At 46.0% G+C, this 22500-nt stretch overlaps 1 protein-coding gene across 3 annotated transcripts in view; it reads left to right on the top strand.

Moving 5' to 3' along the window:
• spata17 (spermatogenesis associated 17) overlaps window positions 1-22500 on the top strand; it is a 59553-nt gene that overhangs the window by 20452 nt on the left and 16601 nt on the right. The window contains exons 9-10 of one of the 3 annotated variants that reach the window (XM_042073256.1): window positions 1473-1608; window positions 15094-15361. In XM_042073256.1, the coding sequence (XP_041929190.1) occupies window positions 1473-1608; window positions 15094-15174 (217 nt within the window). In that variant the 3' untranslated portion in view covers window positions 15175-15361. Of the gene's footprint in view, window positions 1-1472; window positions 1609-14384; window positions 14454-15093; window positions 15362-22500 lie in introns of those variants that run through there. The other 2 variants (XM_042073258.1, XM_042073257.1) reach the window with 2 other exon arrangements.

The raw sequence follows: 22500 nt of genomic DNA, 5'->3' as shown, positions 1-22500 counted from the left end.
ATCGGGGCCACATTAATTTTTTCCCTGTGATGTCTGTCCCATGTGAACATTAGCATGGCTTGCACTGTAATCCGTCTTGTGCGCGAGGCTTGTCTCTGGCGAATAGGAATGTCTGTGCGATATTGTATCATTACTTAAAGGGATAGAACCTCTGCTGATGGCAACTTTTTCTTCCCTGCGCTTTAGTTCCAGTAGTCAGCTCATTGTTCAAAGGACTTTTTCAGACTTCCAGCTCTACAAAACTGCAAGCCAGTTCACCAATAAGACACTGGGATTTATTTGAGCTAATGATAATTTGTCAAGCATTACAAACAAACCTATGTATTTAACACAATTATTTGTATAACAGTATAAGTTTACTGTTTTAGACCGTTTATATTTACAGGCACATATTTTGAATTCTCCATGTCATTTGTCCAAATTTTTTTTTCTTTTTAACGTACAATTTTACTTGCCTCTCCTCTGTCCTTTGGAAGAGTATTTTAGATAAACAACTGAGTGTGCCTCAGACTTTCAAATGAGGATGAGAGGGGGTTGGCATAGTCTGTGCCATCTGAAAAGGCTTTTATTGCGACGTGTATTCACAGGAAGTGCCAAGGTTGCTGCTTGCTTGTTTGTTTGTTTTCTGATGCGCCAAGCCAATGCCCAGTGGACAGTTTGCCAGCCTGCACAGACACCTCTTGTACTATGCAGGATAAATCTTCCTCCAGGCAATGTGTCTTGGGTGCAATTTACAAAATCAACCTCACTGTAATTAACATCTGGCATTTTTCCTAAGTAACAGCTATTTACATGGAGCATGAGCCCAACCATCGCAGCATGTGTGGCAACAACCACGCACAAGAAAACAGGCCATTAAGAAACCATTTGACTTGCAGGGCCATTTGGACCCTCAAAAAAAAAAAAAAAAAAAAGAAACGCCAGGCATTTGGCTGGCGAGAGAAGTTTAGCAAAGCGTTGATATATAAGTCATTTGCGTCGAGCAGTAGAGAGCGCGGTGTGATTACCTCAGCTGGAGGCATTAGGCAGGAGCGGCGTCCGCTAATGCTAGCCCGTGACGGAGATGAAGTGGCACTACTGTTGAGAGGTGCAGGTTAATGGTGGGAGGTGACAGGGGGAAGTGCTGATTCTTGGGCGGTACAGTGAGAGATGACGCTTTGATTTCGCGCTGATGAACGACCGGCGTGGTGGCATAGCTTGTTTTTGTTTTTTTGTTGTTGTTTTTGTTTTTTTAAAACGTGGACTTTGCTCCGGTCCATCAGCGCTCGCTTGTTGTTTTGGAAGCGTGCAAGCGAGATTTTCCTAATCACTGTCAGAGTTAAAGCATGATGTCATCGCCACTGTCTCTCTCTCTCCCTCCCTCTCTCTCTCGCTCGCTCTCTCTCTCGCTCTCCCTCCCTCTCTCTCTCTCTCTCTCTCTCTCTCTCTCTCTCTCTCTCTCTCTCTCTCTCTCTCTGTCTCTCGTTCTGCAGGTTCTGGCTGTTCGCTAACACCCACAAAAGCAGGAAGTACGAGCCCATGATCCACACACGGACCTCCTTCGAGCCGCTGCCGTACGGAACCAAGCACTTCAGGGAAGAGAAGAAACACACTCTGCAGGACAAAGAGGTACAGGAGGACCACACGCACACACACACACACACACACACACACACATGTACTCACACATGCATACACATACACACACACACACACACACATGTACTCACACATGCATACACATACACACACACATGCACACACACACACACACACACACACTCCAATTTACTTACCAGACTCCAATCTTGCACGCCAGCACGTGCTCCACAGGAAATGGTTTGGAGGCATGAGAGGAGAGAAAGAAAGAAAAAAAGAGAGAAGAGAAAAAAAAAAGGCGCTGAACAGTATTGCCCCCAATTTTAGCTGCCCAAATTTGTCAGATGTGACAGCAATTTAATAAATACCCCCACACGTAAATGAGAGGGAAGTCTACCCCCACTTGGGGCATTAGGTAATTGACTGTGTCTTTTTCCTGGAGGCCTTTCATGGATGAGGGTGCTTTATGAGGCTCCACCAGCAGGCTCTACCCTTTGCTTCCAGTGCAATTGCCTGGAAATGCCTCCCTCCCTCGGATATTAAATAAATAAGGAAGCTCTGCTGATGCTGGCGCTCTGCTCTGCTCTGCTCGGCAGTGAGGAGAGTTGTTTTACCGTTCCAGCTCGCGTTTAATCGTTAGCCGCGCCGCGCCGACCCCTCGCTGCTTTTCCCCATGGGTCTCGTCGTTTAGCGCAGGCGATTGCACATGGCGCCATGCATAAAAGAAGACTTTATGAAATGGACAATGAGAACAAAGACCCCTGAGTTTAACGTCCCGGCACCGTGTCTTTCCGATGGCGGCTGGTGGAATATTCCGGATGCCAGATGCGGCGGTACTTGATGGTCCGTTTCTGCTGGTTTGAAGCTTCCCGTCATCACATTGACAGTAATGAAAGCTCGGGGCAGAGAGCGCTCCTGTGATTAGCATAATTGATGTGCCCGCATGTGACATGCTAAGGATTAGCTCTGATCCATACTTAGATTGGAGTCAACGTTTGAACTTTAGGGGTTAGCCTCTACCCAACAGGGGAGGCTCCCCACTGCCTGTACCTACGGTACAGCAATACCACATGACATTGAATTAATTACAATGATTACTCCACAAAACAAGAGCAACGGCTAATTAAAGATGCCCTACCTGTTCACCACCCTTAATTAGGAGTGTGTCGTGGCTTTCTGTGGTACAGTAATCTCACCAGCAACACCATCGGTTAACCATTGTTAATGATATTGTACTATAAAACTGCATCTACAACAGGGTATTTTCAGCATGAAATATTTATTGATTTGTTATCATGCTTAACAGATGATAATTTACTTAGTGAAAATGTTCATCGTTCTCTGTAAACTCAGTTCCGTGCCATCGGTCATAAAGTGGAGGGAGGCCACTCGCGTCGCGGGGCTGACAGGCCTGGTGCCTTTGGGTGTCCTGACCCTTCCTCTTCTCCAGAGGCTCCTCATCACTGATGGGATTTCACCTCCTCCGGCAGCAGTCTGTCAAACCTGGATCTCCCATCACTCAGTCGCCATGGCGCTAGCCATTGTGAGGTCATGCTTTCAGGTCCCAGGAAAACCAGCGCACCAACACTCATCTCCATTGTGCTGCTTGCTGGATTCAAGTCTCTTAAAGCACAGCTAGAAGATGACACGCTATCCTTTTTGAAAATCTGTCTCATACAATATCTCAGCTTTTTTTAGGTCCACAGTAAAAGGCCAAGCCCTCCCCCACAATGGACCATGTATAAAACTATAACATGTTCAGCCTGGGGAATGTAATCCATAGAAAATAATTCAACCCTTATTTAAATCATGCTAGGAATACCTACACAACATTTAGAACTACTTATGTCCCATTGGCATTCATTTGGCAATCACACATTTATTTTCCTTTACATCAAATGCAGTGAAATATTTTACTTGTCATTTGTTTTCAGTATTAGGAGCCATTTTCTTTTACAAATATACAGAGGAAAGGTGTTAGAATCCTTGAAGAGGATTTACCACAATGGCCAATCAACAACCAAGCCTAGTTAGCATTACACAGCATGACAGGGATACTACAAAAATAAATAAACAACAACAACAACAAACCAAAGCAGCAAACAGAAATTCACCATCAAAGCAGCCTTTGTGCGCAACAAGTTGGCTTCACCAGCAAGTGCTTCTGCCCTGTTGAAGTGGGCTCTAAGCAAAGCTAGTGGCCTAATTGCCCAGAGAAAGAACAAAAGCAGGAACAAACAGCGTCACCATCAGAGCAGCCTTCATGGGCAGCCTTCATGAGCATTTCACAACAAAGTAAGCAAAGCAGTAGGGTGCCATCACAGCTGTTCTGCAACCCTGATTGTTTGACGCAAATGTCTAACCTTGTTTTGCTTATTCCTATTTCAAGGAAAAATTAAAGTGTAATTTAGTATAAACTTTTTTTTATAATATGTCATTTGAATCTCTTTTTAATTTAATGAATATTCCAAAATATCTCAAATCACTTTTGTCAGAATCGCCAATTCATGACAAACTTGTATAATAAGACTGAGGAATAACCAAGCTTTATCATAATCATCAGTTATGTTTGTGTGCTGAAGTTATTTCGGTATTTAATGTGTGTGTGAACCCAGAGGTGAGAGCGGCCATGCCTTTGTCCATAGTAGGCCAGTTCTACACAGGGCGCCTGTGTTCTTTTCAGTGTTATGGGAAACTGATTTTTTGACTATGCAATTTCTCATCGGGCGCGAGCGGTCCCCTGATGAGGATCCTATGCTCGGAAACATAAATTGATTCTAAAGAGGAAATTAGATGGTACTTATTACACTGTCTAACTAGTAATCTGCCATCATTTGTCTGTCGCTTGATGAATGTCCTGCTTTTGCCTACCTTCCGCGCTTAACAATGAATAACACATCCGGAAGGCTCCCTCGCCCAACGCAAACCTGCTTCCTTAAATGAATTTCCACTCACCCCTCACACGTTTTTTTCCCCCCATCGACTCACAAGAATATAATGATGGATATGGTGATTTTCAAGTGCATTTCTGATTAAATTATACCCATTCTCTTTTCTTTCTGCTAGGATTCTCTCTCTCTCTCTCACTCTTTTTTTCTCATCCTGTTTTTTTCCCCATCTGCACCTAGAGATCTGTTATTTCCACAGATTAACATGTCCAGCCTGGAGACTGAGGCTGGTGATTTGTCTCAATTGGACAAAGGCAAAAAGAGATGGGCACAGGGAGGACTGCACACAATCTATGGCTTGTACAGAAACGCTACTGATGAAGTTTGGCTCTGACTGAGATGGTTTCCCATATCTCTATCTATGTCCAGTGTGTCCAGAGTAGACAGAATATGAGATCCTCACTGGTGCATTCAACGGTAGTGTTGTCAGTTGGCTCTTAAATTCCAATTAAATTCTTGAATTTCACTTGCGTTTCATTTGAGGTGGCAAATAGGAAGCAGAATATGCAATTCGAATTTTGCACAACCCTGCCTCACTGGTGCATTCAAAGGTAGTGTTGTCAGTTGCGTTTAGGAAAAGCGGTCTAGGGTGCAGGTTTTGAGGTTAGAGGATTGGAGTGATTCCTTGTTGTGATATCTCCGTGGCAACTGAGACCATGATTAGCTTGTGAGCCGGCGGTTCACCTCGAGCTGACTACGCGACGCGTGGCGGTGCTGACATGGCACCGCCCCCTCCTATGATTCTTATTTTAACTCATGCGTAGTGAAGGTCCCCAGCCCGCGCGTGTCAACGCGATGGCTGCTACGCCGCGGCGTAATGCGCTCGGACAGAGTGACAATCAGGCCGCGCTGCCCCCGCCCGTCTGGCATAATTAGTGCATTAGTTAATGCCCGGCTGATGGAGAGGGGTCCTTCATCAGGCGGGCACCGACGCTAACGCGGGCGAGGCACGGGCACGGGTGCGGGCATCGGCGGGGTGGGGGGTGGGGGGGGACGGGGCCGTGTGTTTTGATGTTTGCATTATCACCACCAGTGCTAACAAATTGAAGCAGCAGGCTAATTACGCGGGCTAATGAAGTGCGTGCAGTGGCCATGTCTCGCCGCAAAGCCTCTCCTTCAGCTCGCGTTAGGCTTTCATCAATCAGCCTTTTAAACTGATATATCTCAGCGGCAGAAGCCACTGCCTCCTTTTTTTAATGTTGCTTCAGTAATTGCTTTTTCTGCTGCCTTACCCCCCCCCCCCCCCCCCCCTTTTCCCCTCATCACCCCCCCCCCCCCCACCCCCACCCCCCACCCCCCGCACACACACACACACACACACACACTACTTTACCCCCAGCCCCCCCCCCCCACCCCCAGCTTGCATATTTCTCCTCCCAGCACCACTCATCCTCTCTGCCTAGTTTTTCTTTTTTTAATTATTGTTGTGCATGGCTTATAGCAACTTGGGGGAAGAGAGAGAGAGGGAGAGAGAGAGAGAGAGGGGGAGAGAGAGAGAGAGGGAGAGAGAGAGAAAGGGAGAGAGAGAGAGAGAGAGGGGGGAGAGAGAGAGAGAGAGAGAATGAAAAAAAAAATCAAGCTTAAAAATGATGCTTTGTTACTGCCGCGTCTTGTTAATCATCGGCCGGGATAATGCATCAACATAGTATGTATGATATATGAGGTGTGTTTAAATGCGAATGATATTCATTATGAGCAATAAATAAGAGGCCTAAAAGTAGGACACAGCCTGTGTCTTCAGGACATGCTGTGGCGCCTGAGCAAAGTTTGCCGAGCCCTTTAAAGCCCTCTAGACGGCTCTGCATTAGTGACCAACAGTCTGGGGGATAAGCGACTCACCATAACCGCTTTACAGGGGAATAAAAGGCCCCATCCCCTTCATTTGCGGCATAATAAACAATCCCTGTGACTGTATACGTATCAATTAACTCCACGCTTGCTTCCATCATGTCAGCGGTTCTTCCCCTTTTATCAGCCAGCACACTCACACACGCAGTGTTGAATGCATATGAATTGTATAAAGGCATTTGCCAAGACGCCTTTGTTATAAAAAAAAAGGGCCCCTCGTTTGACATGACATGGTGCTTTTAAAACGCTGTGATTTGCCATCAGTAACAAATGAAGTGATAAGAACATTTCATTGGTGTTTTGGTGCCACATACAAATTATGTCCTGTACTGTGATAAGAGCTAAAGCCCATTCTTAACTGCCCTGATTGTTTGTGCTATATTGTAGTGAAATTATAGAGAAATGTGTGTGCATATATGAGCACATCTCCATGAAATTCTCGAACAATCTTTGCAGTGACAATAGACACACAGAAGCACTTAAAAAAATAGGCCGCCTTCAAATTGATATGCTTCAGTGAACGAAGGTACACTTGGCTTTTTCTCTGAGCTTTTCAAATGTGGACAAAAAACAAAAAAAAAACCTTTGAAACAATGTAACATGACAGCTTTCATATTCACACAGTTTGGAGTAGGAGTCAGCAAAGCAGGAGATGCAAATGAATTCTGTAACAGTGCGAACAGCTTGCGCACGATTTAGGCAACATCTGAAAGGTCCATCAAGAATAGCAACCGGAACGGGGTTGTTTAAAACTCCGTCTGAACGGTCCATGGTCTGGGAGGTGCGTAGGAATAGTCATATGAACTTTGAAGTTTTGAAGTTTAAAACATCATCTGAAAGCTTCACAACAACGATGGCATGGCATGAATTTGATTATTTAAAACAGCTGAGTGAAAGAAAAAAAAAACATGGTGCATATTTGTCTTCATATCTGATATGTATTTCGAGATGTAGATTAAGTCCTACCTACCTACAAACCTTAGAAAAGCCGAGACAGCTCAGGACACACTGATCTCAAAGTCCCCCATACTCATTCATGTTGTGGGTCTGCGGATGTGTGGATATGCTGCGTGGTTGACAAAAGAGCCGTTCCCGCGTGAATCCTGATTGAAGTAATTAGAATAGAATCAGGTAAAATAACACTCTGATTCCAAGGACAGGTAGCCCGACGGAGTGGCAATTACCTCCCAGTAGTGTTGTAGGTAGAGTTGTATTACTGTATGGCAGGAATCTCATTTGGGTGTCCTGAAACAAACCTCTTGAAGAATGTTGGAAGGGATTACCGGCCGTCACAACACACTAGATTGTATATAATTAGGACAGCAGTGCATGTTTTTTCCCTGCTCCCAGTCAATCTCACTGATATGATTGGTTTTGCCTGTGTGATTCATGCTGATTACGGAGCAGATTGAGGTCCTGTGGCTTCCGGAGTCCAGGCTAACCTGTGTTTTGGGGCACTTTATCATGCAGTTCGATGTTAAAAAATATAGATTCAATTTGGGGGGGGGGGGGGGGGGGGTGGAAATAAATGCATTAAAAATGCTTCCCTGAACAAAATGTTGCTCGTCATATTTGTGGAAGCACAATGCAATCACAAATGGGAAAGTTCACATTATTCACAGTGTGTGCCATATTGATAATTGTTTTTTTTTTTTTTCTAAATCATAGCATGCCCCAAGAGAAAAACAACACAAATGTAAAATGTATACTAGGAAGAAAATAGACCTTTAGTATTATCTGGAAACCTTAGCATGTGTCTAGAACCTGCATGGAATTTCATAAGGCCTGGAGCTGGAACTGTGTCAATGTGTTGCCTTCAGTGGGTAGTTTTACTTCAGTTTCATTGGTCAGTGTCTAACTAAGACAGACATTTAAAAAACGTCCTAACAGACATCACTCCCAAAGCTAAAAATGCACTGCACCCAGCTCTGGAATTGAGAGAATATATGCCAGATTAGAGCCAAATCAGATCCAAAAGAGAACCAAATCGGGTCCAAAACAGAACCATATCAACTCTAAATCAGAACCAAATCAGTTTTTAATTCAGAACCAAACCAGTTTTTAAATCAGAGCCAGATCAGATCTCTATCAGAGCTGGATCAGGGCCAGATCAGAGCCGGATCAGAGCCAGACCTGCACCACAGCTGCTAACAATGTGGGATGTGCTGATGAATGAAAGGGCTAAGCTGATCTGAAGGATGGGATTGAGACGGCTAGCTGGCTCTCTGTGTCTGTGCTGTCGTTGTGACTGGGTCCCAGTCTCCCTCTTAGCACTGGCGCCTACAGTACACACAGCTCTCCACTGCTTGCCTTTGGCATTGCTTTATCATCTCGTATCACACTGAGAAGACACCTCAAATTGTCACTTTACTTAAACCTCGGAACACCCCAAATTATGTTTTTGTACAAGTCAAGGCAAGTTTACTTGTCATTGAGAGCATTTTTGATGGGATATTCTTTTGTACATTTGTTCTGTGATTAGAATTACTCTTTGGTTGTGTATCAGTATATCGGTATTATCTCATGGTATCGCCATACTGTTGCCAAGGTGTATATATTCTTTATTTTGAAGTTAGCTCTGAAATGTTAATCATTGTTGTGATCCGTGTATTTGAAATGTACCTCCCATGGAGTTATTTTCTGTTTACATATATTAGACTTCAGTGTTGTTTTTCGATCAGTATTTTATCAATGAGAAAATACAATCTTTGAAGCCTATGAGGCATTGTGTCTATAAAGACACGTAGCTGTGCTTCAGGAGAGAGAGTGCACCGATGTAACTGCTATTACTGGTTCCTTTCTTGACTTTTCCTTTTCTTTGTAAACTAGAAGATTTTGTTTCCCAGCTAACACACAGTAAAAGAATCTGTCTGTGGGTGTGTGTGTAGGTGTGTGCGTGTCCGTGTGTGTGTGTGTGTGTGTGTGTGCGTGTGTGTGTGTGTGTGTTCTGTCTCTGTGGACCGCTCGCTGTGAGTGTAATGTCGTGTTTGTTTTGCGCTCTGTCTCGTGCCCGTCTCACTTCAGAGTGACGGCACTTCCTTGTACGTTGAAACAGAAAAAAAAAAAGAAAAAGATGATAAAAAGAGGCTCAGATTTCAGAAATGCATATTTCATCAAACATCTGAATAACACCAAGTCATTATGCGGCGGCAGCCAGGGAAGGGGCTGATTACCATATACCATAAAGCCCACTTTCTTATCTGCCGAGGCATGATTAGTTTCCAGGCCCCGATAGCCTTTACATGCAGCCTCATCCCCCTCTCCAGCTTCAGGAAGGGGGATCGTTTTCAACACCCTTTTCCACTTCTCCCTCATACAACACAAGTCTAGTTATTGCACATGTTTTTCATTTGTTGCTCAAGGTTTTCTTTTTTCTCTCTCTCTCTCTCTTTTTTAAGGCCATTTTATTCCTCAGCCATTCAGACTGAACACTAAACTTATTTCTCCATGTGTTTTGGTCTGTACAGCTGCTATTGGTGAACAAAAAGACACCCATGACGTTCATGGCATTTAGATTCCATGTCCGAGAGAACACAGTAACTGATATATATTGTATATCAGTTTATATATGAATCATGCTCATGTTTCTTGGCAGACACTTTTGTCCAAAGCGACTTACAACAATACCAATAAATATATATTCCATTGTCAAATATTATTAGAATTAGCCTCCATTAAACATAATAATAATAGTAATAATATAAAAGTGCAAGTGTTTATAACAGCAATAACTATTAACATATACAAACCAATTTTAACCAATACCTTAACCGGCCTTTATACTGTATAAAGCGATATGCTCTTTATGTAAAATTAGTCTACCATTAGTCTACCAGTGCAAAGTAGGTTACCATGTTATGGTGCTATATAAGTACAATTGAACTGAGTTGAATTGTTCTGCTGTTGGGTCAGACTTATTTCCATGTGTCCAGTGACTCAGACTGCCATTGGAGGACTGATCCCTAAGCAGCCAGTGGTGTGCGTCCGCCACCTTGTTGTGGAGATATTTCATGTGAGCAGCGTCCGTGCTGTCCTCTGGACAACACAGGTGTTTGAGACTCTCTGGCTGCCCCAGTGGCACCATGGCTCTGGTAGTGGACACATGAGCAGTACAGGCGTGGCGGTATAACTCACATTAACTTTACAGCAGACACATAGTCTCTTAGCAATGCACAGCTGCCTGAAATGGAGAGCACATGTCCAGAACTCTTAACACATCCACATCCTTTCCTGAATTTCCCCTTGGGGATCAATAAAGTATCTATCTATCATCTATCCACATCCACATCCACATCCACATCCGTCCCCACTCCCTGACGACTCTCTACACCCGCGTTGACCTCCGGTGTGGCTGGAGAGAGGCTCAGCAGGAGGCCCAGCAGAGGTCCTGGATGTGGGGCTGCTTCGGGTCTTTTTACCTCTCTTCTCTTCTCCTTTATCAGGGACATGGAGGGCCAGGCAGGGGTGGTGGTGCTGCTGGTGGTAGTAGAGGTGGTTGAGGGCTCCGTGTGTAGTGCTCCTTACCAGGGCCTAGCCATGGATGAGCGGCCCCTCTGCCATTTCCCCAGGCTGCCTCCATCCCTGCCTCCCCACTGGAGTACCCCCTCCCCGCTGGGGGGAGTTACGCAGTCAGGCTCCTCAGCAGCTGAAATAATGTAAACTCATTTCAGCTGGGCCCTGGGCTGATGTCACGCGGTGTGTCCGAATGCGGTGGCGACGGCAGCGGCGGCACTGGACGCATTAGGACTTGACAGGGCCCTGCTTGAAATAAGTGAAATTAATGGAGCTCCTCTCATGTAGGACAAGGCCACAGCACCCCTTTTCTCGCTGCTTACAGTGAGAGAAAAGTCAATACTTTTTTATTACGCCACTCTTGACCTACATTCCACACTACAAGTGCTAGTCCTGCTAATTGGTTTCAGTTGTGTGTGTGTGTGTGTGTGAGGAGAGAAAGAAAAAAAAAAACTTCATCCTAAAGAGAACATGGTAGAAAATAAATCAATCTCATATTTTTTTTTTTCCTTGTCTGTTTTCATTGACCAACATTGAAGACAGAGAGAGAGAGAGACAGAGAGGGAGAGAGAGAGAGAAAGAGAGAGGGGGAGGTGGGCAACCAAGGCTGGGTTAAATGATGGGTCCCGGGGGGCTCCGGAGTATTTTGTTTAAGTGCTGCGTCCACTGATGGGGCCGAGCGGGCTCTGCTCCTGTGCGCACCGGCTGGGCCTTTTCTGGACTCCTCATTCCCAGTAAGTGAAACGTCAGTCACACTCGCTCGGCCTAAACACACCCCGTCACCCCACTGAGGAGCAACACACACCCCGTCATCCCCACTGTGGAGCAACACACCCCGTCACCCCACTGAGGAGCAATACACACCCCGTCATCCTCACTGAGGAGCAACACACACACCACACACTCTCGTTTCGTTGCTCTTGACATTCACACTTTGTTCAATGAACTATGTTTTTAAGTTCATATAATATTTGTAAAATTATCCCAAGAGGCGGTAAACAGACAGACTTGCTAAAGCATTTAGATTATTGCGCACACACACACACACACATACACACACATACACACACACACACACACACACACACACACACACACACACACACACATCTTACATGAGTCTCCCAAGACGTCTCTGTGTCTGCTGGTCGATCCAGTTAAATCCTGTGGCCTAGTCAGGATGTTTCTGTAAGACCCTCCGTCCCAACCCAGAGACAGGGTGGGGTGCGTCGGGCTGGGTTAGGAGGGGGTGTGGGGTGGGGGTAGTCTGTGTGGCTGGGTGAAGTGGCTCCACTGGTGTGGATGAGCTCTTCCCTGCTCTAAGCTCTCTGGACGGCTGGTCGGGGGCCTGTGTGTGTGTGTGTGTGTGTGTGTGTGTGTGTGTGTGTGTGTGTGTGTGTGTGTGTGTGTGTGTAAGAGAGAGAGACGTATGATAGAAGGGCTGCTGCCTCCGGGGCACATTTGAACCCAGCAGGCTTTACACTAATGCAGGAGAGGCCCATAGAGACCCCCAGCAGGGTGTGTGTGTGTGTGTGTGTGTGTGTGTGTGTGTGTGTGTGTGTGTGTGTGTGTCTCACACCTTAGTTGTTGAACAGTTTTATTCAACTATCTTGACCGATACTTATCATGTCACCAGTGTCAAAATGCAGCTGATTTAGACCTTGTTCACCCTTTACTGGTGCCAGTGCAGAGCTCTATCTGTCTGTCTGTCTGTCTGTATGTCTGTATGTCTGTCGGTAGGTCGGTCACATTCACCCACCCACTCTCCCGTGGCCTGTCTCCTGTCTTCTGTTCTTGTCTTGATAATCAGTGTGAAATCTGTGCATTTTCTCCCCGTTGAAATAAGCACACGTGACGTTTCTCTAAATACGCCCGCCGTGCTGTGGCGCTACATTCCCCTTTACCCTCTGGTGTTTAGACGGTAACCTGGGCTAATAACAGTGGGGAGTGTCACCTCATCAGTGGTGGCGTGGCACGGACCCCGAGATTGTTTCCCTTTGCTCCAGCGTCAGCCTGATTCCCATGGAGACGCCCTTGTGACCCTGAGCCTTCGCCCACCTCTTCTCTTCTCTGACACGCCTGCTTGCCTTCCTTTCTTCTCCTTTCCTCTTCTTTTCATGTTTGATTGTGTGTTTGAGAAACGCTCAGATAGTGCTGGTCTCAGTGTGTGTGTGTGTGTGTGTGTGTGTGTGTGTGTGTGTGTGTGTGTCAGGGGGTGATGGGTGAGCAGGGGTCCCCAAGTGCAAAAGGAGCTGTCACACAGATCTCGTCTCTGCGTCCACACACCCCCTTTTCCCTCAGCTTGACAAGTCCGAAGGCCCCTGAGGCTGTGCTGGCCCTCTCCCACCCCCCTCTTCACCCTGCCAAACACACACACACACACACACACACACACACACACACACACACACACACTTACCAGAAGCACTAGGGTGCCAACACTTTGGTTGAGCTTCACATATCTACTGCAAATTCAGTGCAGTACATTGAAAATCACACTCACACAGACACAGACAGACACATACACACACACACACACACACACACACACTCACACAGACACATACACACATGCACGCATGCACAAGCCCCGTTGGAGCATAAGATTGGTTGAGAAGTGACATCGTCATGGCACAGTCCTTATCTCAATCAGGCGTAAACGTTGCGCGCATATGTTTAAACACATGCAATGTCGCAAAAAAGCGCAGAAAAAGAAATCGCATATTCATGCTAGCTGGATTTATAATCAATACTATTTCCCAAAGCGTGAAATTAGCTTGGTTTTTTCGCTGGGTTCGTTCATTACTTTCGGTGCGTTTGTGACAGTGTCCATTTGCGTTGTTCCACTGTTGTTAGTGTCAGTGCGGCGTGCTGTTTACAAGGACGGCCGAGCTCTTTCCCCCGCCCCTGGCTCAGCGATGATTGTCACTATACCGGACACTGACTGACAGGCGGTATCACATGGGCGCCTAGGAGAAGGAAATTGTCAATGCCCCAGTGTGTGACATTAGTTTGTCCTTCCTCAACTTCAAGCTTTTTTTAGTCCGAAAACAAAAAATAAATAAATAAATGTATATGTATGTAACAGGGAAAAAAGCCCACTAGCCTGGGCCTTGGTGGTTTTACTCCACTCGTCTCCTCACACTTGTTTCAATCCCCTCGTTCCTCTTCTCTCTCCTCGCCTGTGTGGCCGACGGACTGGCTAACGGAGGGAAGGAGGACTGGAAAAGGCTGCTTGTTTTCAGTCCAGGTCAGCCTTATGGGGGTAGGGCAAGGGTCACTTCATTCTGACAAACACCTAAAGAGTCCCACAGACAGAGAAAGGGAGAGAGAGGGTAAAGGGAGAGAGAGAGAGAGGGAGAGAGAGAGAGTCCATGGCAGCAAGTAGGCCAGTTATGAAACCTGAATCCAGTCCAACTAAAAATATCTGGCGCATTTTTGCAGCGCAGCAAAAAAAGAGGTCAGGATTTGTGTGGTGACTCTGGCATTCATCATTAGCAGGCTGACTGAGCCTAGTGAGGAGAGGTGAGGTGAGAAGAGGGGAGGAGAGGAGAGGGGAAGGAGAGGAGAGAGAGGGATGCGAGGAAAAGAGAGAAGAGGTGATGTGAGCAGAGGTGAGGAGAGGAGAAGAAAGGAGAGGAGAGGAGAGGGAGAGAAGATGAGAGATGAGGGAGGGTGGAAGAGAAGATGTGTTACGATCATAATTAAGAGGCCCAGTTAGTGGTCACCCAGACGCAGCACAGCCCAGACGCAGTATGCTCAGACCACTCCTGAGCTAGAAGGGGGTCCAGATAATCTCGGTGGTGTTATGACCACTCAGTAGTGTGTGTGGTCATAGGACTAGTGGGACAGGCCAGTACCTCCTCATGTCAGAAACTACTCTGAATGTTTCAGCTGTAATGTGACCGCTGTAGGATCAGGATTCCTCACACTTTTCATGGCCTAGTAGAAACTGTAAAGGTTCTTTGTAGATATTTTTGATGTTGCAAATACATTACTAAAGGTTTCAAATTGAATGTGCAAAGGTTCTAAAGAAGGAGTTCTGCGTTTCTGTAATTCAGCGTTTCTGAGATTGAAGTGTTGTGAAGGGCTAAGTATGTTAGTAAGTGTATTTATATTCATCAGCATGAAGAGTGTATCCCTAGGAGGGGATACCTCAGCTAAACCTTTTTCTCTTTTTCTTTTTTTTTTTCTTTTTTTCTTTCAGCCTTTCAAGACTGTCTTCACCACCTGCCAAGTCTTCGACAAATTTGGACGTCTTTACTCAAACGCTGGGAAGATTGTCTGAGAAATGCATTTCAAGAGTCATTAAAGTGTAGTCTTGCATTCACTGCGGTACCAATGTTACCAATTTCATGGCAGTTCTGTTGTTTTGTTTAGGTTTGTGTAGCGTGGTCAAATTCAAGCAGGGTTCATTACCTGAACGCAGTGATAGAGAACGAATGGTAGAAATAAATATGATCAAATATCATTAACATCATGTGATGCATTGATTTCTTACTGTATTTTATTAATGTCTTCCTTTTGCGTTCATTCAATTTAGTTGTTTAATTTATTTATTAAAAACAAAACCAAGATGAAAAAAAATGACGTCACCAGGACCAGAGTGTGAAATCAGCGTGTGGGAAAGGGACGCCACTTGAGAGGATTTATGGCCTCCTCGCTGATCTGATAAGCTGTCCTATTCCAAGAAATTCCCGTCTCACAGCACCCCGTCAACACATGAATACCAACGAGCAGCTACCTCATTCCACATCTTGTGTTTTTGTTTTCTTTTTTTTTTCTCCCTTTTTTTTTCTTTCCTCTCTCATCTCTCGCTCTCGCTCTCACTCTCACTCTCGCTCTGGAGCTACATTTAAATGTTTTCCAGGCCTTGTCGCCCACAGAAAATAAATGTCCTTTAATTTTGGAGAGTGGGAAAAATGGCCAACCAGACCTGGGCCGCCTTCTTCCTACACAGATTTAATTTCCACAAATAATTCAGAGTGCTTTGTTCTGTTGCCGTGGTGTCTGTCGGCACGGCGACTGGCCACTGTCCTTGCTGATGAGTAAGAGAGAGAAAAAAAAAACATGTAGGGAGTGGGGGGGGGGGGGGTCTCAGTAATTTGGAGATGCAGTGGCTATCTGTGTGATTGCTCCCGTACTGAGGTAGTCCATCACTTCACAATAATTCACCGGGCGCTGACTGTGGCCTCAAACCCGCACCGGTGCGTTCCCATCAGTCCGATTAGAAAAACCCCGCTCACGCTCAGGCCCGCACTCAGGCCCGCGCTCAGGCGCCGGCTGTGGTGGCTCTTGCTGATAAATTCCCTCTGCTCTGCTGGCGTCTTCTCTCCGTTGTCTTTCCGGGTCTCACAAGAACTTTGATGCCACAGGAGCAAAGAGAGACGAAATGAAAACAATCGCCTCCTGTTACTGCTACTGTATTCACACACACACTGACTCACAGACTGACTCACACACATGCATACACACACACACACCTTTTTTCTCCTGAGGTGTGGCAGTAGGTAGGCATGTCTAATAGATCTGTAAAGTCAGGATTGACATATCGATTGGCCAAAGATAAGTTATATATATATAGATAAGTTATATATATATAACTTATATATATAAGATATACATGTATTTCATTAGTCTTGTGAGTCTTCTAAGTCTTGTGACGTGGTTTCTAAGTTAGAACATTTTTTGTCACATACAGCAAACATGTCACGATCCGCTAGCTGCCTGTCCCCTAAATACGCTGTAAAAAAAATGCGGTCCCTGTGGACAGCCCAGGCTCCAAAAAACTGCAACAAAAGCAGCCTGGTCCAGCCTGGACCATGAAACATAAACTGTTCCAGCCAATCACTGATGAGATCATGTGTTCACGTGTTCATGACAGTTTCAGTTGCACGGGAGGGAGGGACGAGCTAGCACTGTTTTGTTTGAAACGTCAACAGTGACATCACCCAACCGTGCTAAGAGAACCTTTAATTGTCATTATCTCAGGAGAGACAAGATTTCCTTATCTAAAGGTAATAATATATAAATAATTTGAATAAAAGTAATATAACTCAATATCATGTGAAAGTGGGGTTAAAATTAAGCTCAGCGTTTCTGTACACACACTGAATGTATTCATTTAGGTACCGCTTTCACAGTGTGGGCTAGTTACTCAGCAAACGGCACTCAGGTCAGTCAGACGAAAGCACAGTAACGTCCACCTTAACAAGCTCAAACTCTGGGTACTTCAGTGTCCTGCACCTTTGCAGTGCCCCAAGGAGCCTGTTCCTAAGAGCAGCACTCTGTGTTTCTCTGCTGTGCTATTGCACCCCCCCCCACCCCACCACAGGTCAGGGGAGATTAGCCATGTGTAAAATTAATGTTAATGGTATTTATACTGCGTTTAGTCCACTCGGTAATATTTACTCTGACACCTAACAGCCTGTGCTGCGCTGCTGTCATAACCGCTCGCCGTCCTGAGGCTTCTTGTGTGGGCCTGTGTGATTCCACCTGAACAAACAAGGGCCAAAACCCAGAACACACACACACACACACACACACACACACACACAGCAGGCTGACAAGCACCTGTGCTCCTCTCCTCCCTTTCTCTCTCTCTCTCTCTTTCTCTCTCCATCTTTAGCTCCTCCTCTCTCTTCTGCTCTCCTTGCTCTCTCTGTCTTTTTCTCCTCCCTCTCTTTTTCTCCTCCCTCTCTTTTTCTCCTCCCTCTCTTTTTCTCTCTACCTCCTCTCTTCCCTCTTTCTCTTTTTCCTTCTCTCGTTTCCTCTCCTTTTCTCCTCTCCTTTTCTCTCCTCTCCTTTCCTGCTGCATCTGGCCTGTCTGGACTCATTTACAACGACGTGTGTGTGTGTGTGTGTGTGTGTGTGATGTGTGTGTGATGGGGCATCCGCAGAGGCCCTCACTCTGCCGGTGAGAGGTGGAGCACTGCTAGGCATGGGGCCAGGACATCAGGAGGCCCCATCACACACACACACACACAGGACAGCAGGAGGCCCAGTGCTGAGCTGTCACACACACACACACACACACACCACCTGATGGCCAGATTCAGAAAGGTGGAGAGTCGTTAGACGACAGTCAGGGTAAAACTCAGTAAGAAGCCGCTAGAGAGGAGAACCAACGAGAGTTAGGGGAAAACTCGGAATGAGATAGAGAGAAGGGGAACCAATCAAATGACGGGAGAACTCAAAACAACATACGTACATAGGAGAACCGATTGGACAACAGTTAGAGGAGAACTCTGCACAAGGAACGCACCTACGGAGAAAACCACTCCAACAGCTGTCAGGGAAATCTCAACAAGAATACTGCTCCGACAGTTAGAGAGGGCTTCACTTGAGGTAGAGGGGCATTAGAGGATATGCGGTTTCAAACTGCCTCTTAAAGGTACAGTCAGCGATCAGTCTCTGTGGGCAGCCCAGGCGCCGGACACTGGAATCAAACAGAGTGGGGGCAGCCTGTCCCACAATCCGTGGAGTTTCACTGATGGGCAACAAAGGCAAGACTAGAGGAGATTGCGGATCAATCAATTTAATCAATACTAAATGACACAAACATGTATTTTCTTTGAAATTAAGTAAACAACAATGACAGGTGTGTGTTTGTTAAGATTGGGTAAGAGTTTGATGTACCAATTGATGTTTAATTTTGTGATCTGAGAGGGTCCAACTCTCAAGTGTCAGCCAGGCAGTACAATAAAAGAATCCATCGACAACATAATAATATATGAGTGTCATTTTCCACTGTGGGGGTAGTCGATCATGGAGTAAATTCATCTCACTGAAGCACTTAATTAAAAACAAATCACTCTTAAAGTGGATATTGCACAGTATTCACACACTGGAATCTGGAATCATCTGCTCCTGTCTGAGAGGAGTGCTGAAATGTTGAAGCATCTGTGCTTGAACTCCCTCCCCACCCCCACCACCCCCACCATCCCACACACACACACACACACACACACACACACACACACACACACCCATTAATTTCAGGGAATAAATGAATACATTTTGCCTGGTGTGTAGAAAAAGAATTATGCAAACCCAGTGTGACGTCTTGCTGACCTATGTGCTAGCGGTGTGCTGTAGCTGAGTTTGAGCCCTATCAGTCTGCCCGTCAGTCAGCTGAGCTGTGTCCAGGAGGTGGAGGCGTGTGTGTGTGTGTGTGTGCTGGGGTGGGCAGGTTGAGGGGTGGGCCAGGGGGAAGAGCAGAGAGCAGGAGGGTCGGCTGGGTTGACAGGCCAGTGATGGGCTGTCTTCACTCACCGCTGGGGGGGCTTGGCAGGGAGCGGAGGGTGGGGGGGGGGGGGGGGGGGCTGGGCTTGGGCAGGTGCGGTCAGGCCAGCCCTCCTGCTGGAGTGGCGCACTCGTTTACTCCGATCACTCGTTCACTTGTTCCCTCTGCCTACCTCATCTTCCGCCCTCCTCCTCCCTCCCTCCCTCTGTCCCAGAAGGACTGCCAGGCCGGCTGTCCACACACACACACATACACACACACATATACACACACATGTCCTAGCTGTCTCTTAGTGGTGTATTATGACAGGGAAGAGTGTGTGTGTGTGTAGGTGTGTGTGTGTGTGTGTGCGTGCGTGTGTGTGAGTGTATGATAACATAAGAGTAGTTGCACTTTCAAGCTGTAGTAATTCTTATTTTCCCATATACATAGAAAGCACTTCAATGCAGCTTTCTCCTTTTCAGAGTAGTTTAACAGGCCAAAATGGTGACATCATTGTTGACCTCTCCAGGAGCAAACCCAGGCACTTACTGTAGCTGTTACTTGACCTCTCCAGGAGCAAACCCAGGCACTTACTGTAGCTGTTACTTGACCTCTCCAGGAGCCAACCCAGGCACTTACAGTAGCTGTTACTTGACCTCTCCAGGAGCAAACCCAGGCACTTACAGTAGCTGTGGCACCTGGCTGGGCTGGGAGGTGCTGGGACCTGTGAAAGCCACTTCAACTCTCAAACAATTATTCAGATGTCATTCTCTCAGATTGACAGACTTGCTCCCACTCTCTCTCTCTCTCTCTCTCTCTCTCTCTCTCTCTAGTGCCCTGTCTGTCTCTCTTTATCTGTCTCTGTTTCACTCACTCTCTCTGTCTCCATCACCACTTCAAACATGAGCCCCCCCCCCCCCTCCTGCATCAGAATGCATTAGCATCTGCTGTGGGAAGTGAGACGTCTTTTGTCAGTCAAAGGCCGCGCGGGTTGGGGAAATTCCCATGGAGGGAGAGAGAGAGGGAGAGAGGGATAGAGAGTCAGAGAGGGATAGAGAGAGAGTAGTGTGAGATCATTGTCAGAGTCTGATCATTTACATCTCCTCTCTCTGGGTCTCCAGCTTTCTGCCTGTCAGTGGCAGATGCCAGCGCTGGCACTGATAGCATCCGCATCCGTCGCCACGGCAGCCGTCGCCGTGCCTCAGCCTCCGCCTCTGACATCCATTCAAAGGCACAATGAAGCCAGACGCTTGTAAATCATCCCCACTGATCGCCACGGCGACGCACACGGCGTTTCTGGGGACTTCATCCGCACTGCCAGGACATTAATTACCTCTGATTAAAATGGAGGCAGGAAGTACACTTACTTTCTATTTTTTTTTTTTTTTTACTTTTCTTGTTGAACACAACAAGAAAAAAACATGTGTGTGGAATACACATGGAACAAGTCGAAAATGTAAAAGCATATTTGCCTTATTATTTTAGGTCCCGCTGGTACATTTCCTGTCTACACACTCTTCATTAATCTGACTTGCACAGTGAGCGACTGAATTGGAAAATGAAAGCACCCAACCCCCCCCCCCCCCACCCCCTCTCCTGCTTCGCTGAGTGGAGGGTGAACTTTAAGTAGAGATTGAGCGTTTTGTAATCTGTCCTAATGTGCTTGTAGGCAGCGCGTTTTGGATTGTTTCTACCAGGCAGAGGCTGGAGAATGAGGAGTCAGACAGATGCTCAGACAGATGTGGGCCGCGCCTCACATGGCTGGCTCCGTAATTACATTTCAAATGCAGATATCGAGAGAGAGGCGTTTCAAAACACTCCACTGAAGGCTTCGCCCGCGTGCCGCCGTCTCTCCCACTGATGCATAATATTGTGACACTTCGGGGTGCAGGGAGTGATTCACTGATCGTGTTATTTATTTATGTATTTCAAACACAAGCTGGGGAGCAACAGCTGTTCCCATTTCGCCATCAGTGGCACTACCCGCTGCCGCTCAATTAAATGTATTAATTTAAGTGAGTGTGGAATTGTTCTGTCAGGTCGGCGCCACGTCTCATTGGGCGATTTCACAGCCGCGACAGTCACTTTTCGCCCGAGACGGGGAAGTTGGAGACTTTTCCCCCTGCAGCGTGCCGTGGTCTGAAGTTTTTAAAAGACATTCGTTGGTGTACTTTGAGGATCGGAGAGCTTGGAAACCCCCCACAGCAGTTATAGCTTCAGGGCCAGATTTGGCCTGCAGTTCAGTAACAGGGAAAGGGCTGAAGTTGGAGAGGAAGCATCAGTAGCTTTGTGTCCCTTTCAAGAGAGTTCCATTATCAGCATCATAGTTGGCCCCACAAGGCTTCCGTTTTAACATTCCATATGTTATCTTAATGCAGAGGAAGTAGATTGGGAACCAAATAGAATGTTCAAGCATTGTTTTTGTTTTTATTGTTGAAAGCAAAGATTCTAGAGCGGAGCTCTGTTCTAGAATCTTTGGTTGAAAGGGTCTGTAACTGAAGCATCAGTTATTGACACAAAGTACTCATACCAATTAATCCAACAAATAGGGGTGGGACAAAATCAGTATGGTACTATACCGTTTTGTATAATATAGCACAATTGTTATCGTGGCATCAAATATCTATACATTTATTAAAACTGATCAACTGTTTAAAATGTTAAAAATGTGTAAAAATGTATTTATTCACTTAACCATTCTAGTTGTCCAAAGATTCCCTAACCTCTTCCACCTCCATGTTTGGGGTTGGCTCTAAGCTCTTTGTTGTACATTGTTAGTCCATACCACAATGTAGTGAACAAATATTCTGTAATAGGCCTAATTGTTGTTTATTTGCCTTTTTTGGCATATATTTTCATTTTCAATTACACAATGGGTGATTGTCTTACAACATATGGCCGAATTGCAGAATCGCTGTATCATGGTACTGTTATTGTGAGCAATTTATTGTGATATTATTGTGAGTTACTTTGTGATTCGCTTCTCTACTAACTAAAGAGCTGTACGGAACAGCAAGGGAAGTGCACAGTACGTTTAATAAGAGTTTTCGGAGTGTTTACCTTGACCGCTCATTCCTAAGTTCGATGTAATGGACCTTATGCCCGCTGCTGGTTACTGACCGTGCTTTTTGAAGCCACTGTGTTGCCCAGTCTGACTCTGGAAAGGTCACTACCCCACCCAGGACAAGTGCAGGGAAAAAGCCCCTTTGTTATGCGTTTGATCAAAAGTCCATAAAGCAAAGCCTCTCTGACCACACACACACACACACACACACACACTCACACAAACACACACACACGCGCACGTTTTTTTGTCGCCTTGCTCCAAATGGAATCCAACAGCCCAGGCAATGATGAATACCAATCACAAGATGTATTGACAAGCAT

This window comes from Alosa sapidissima, chromosome 19 (assembly GCF_018492685.1).
Source record: "Alosa sapidissima isolate fAloSap1 chromosome 19, fAloSap1.pri, whole genome shotgun sequence".
Classification (NCBI taxonomy): Eukaryota; Metazoa; Chordata; class Actinopteri; order Clupeiformes; family Clupeidae; genus Alosa; species Alosa sapidissima.
Note: the sequence above shows the minus strand (reverse complement) of the source record. Positions and strands in the feature narration are given on the sequence as shown.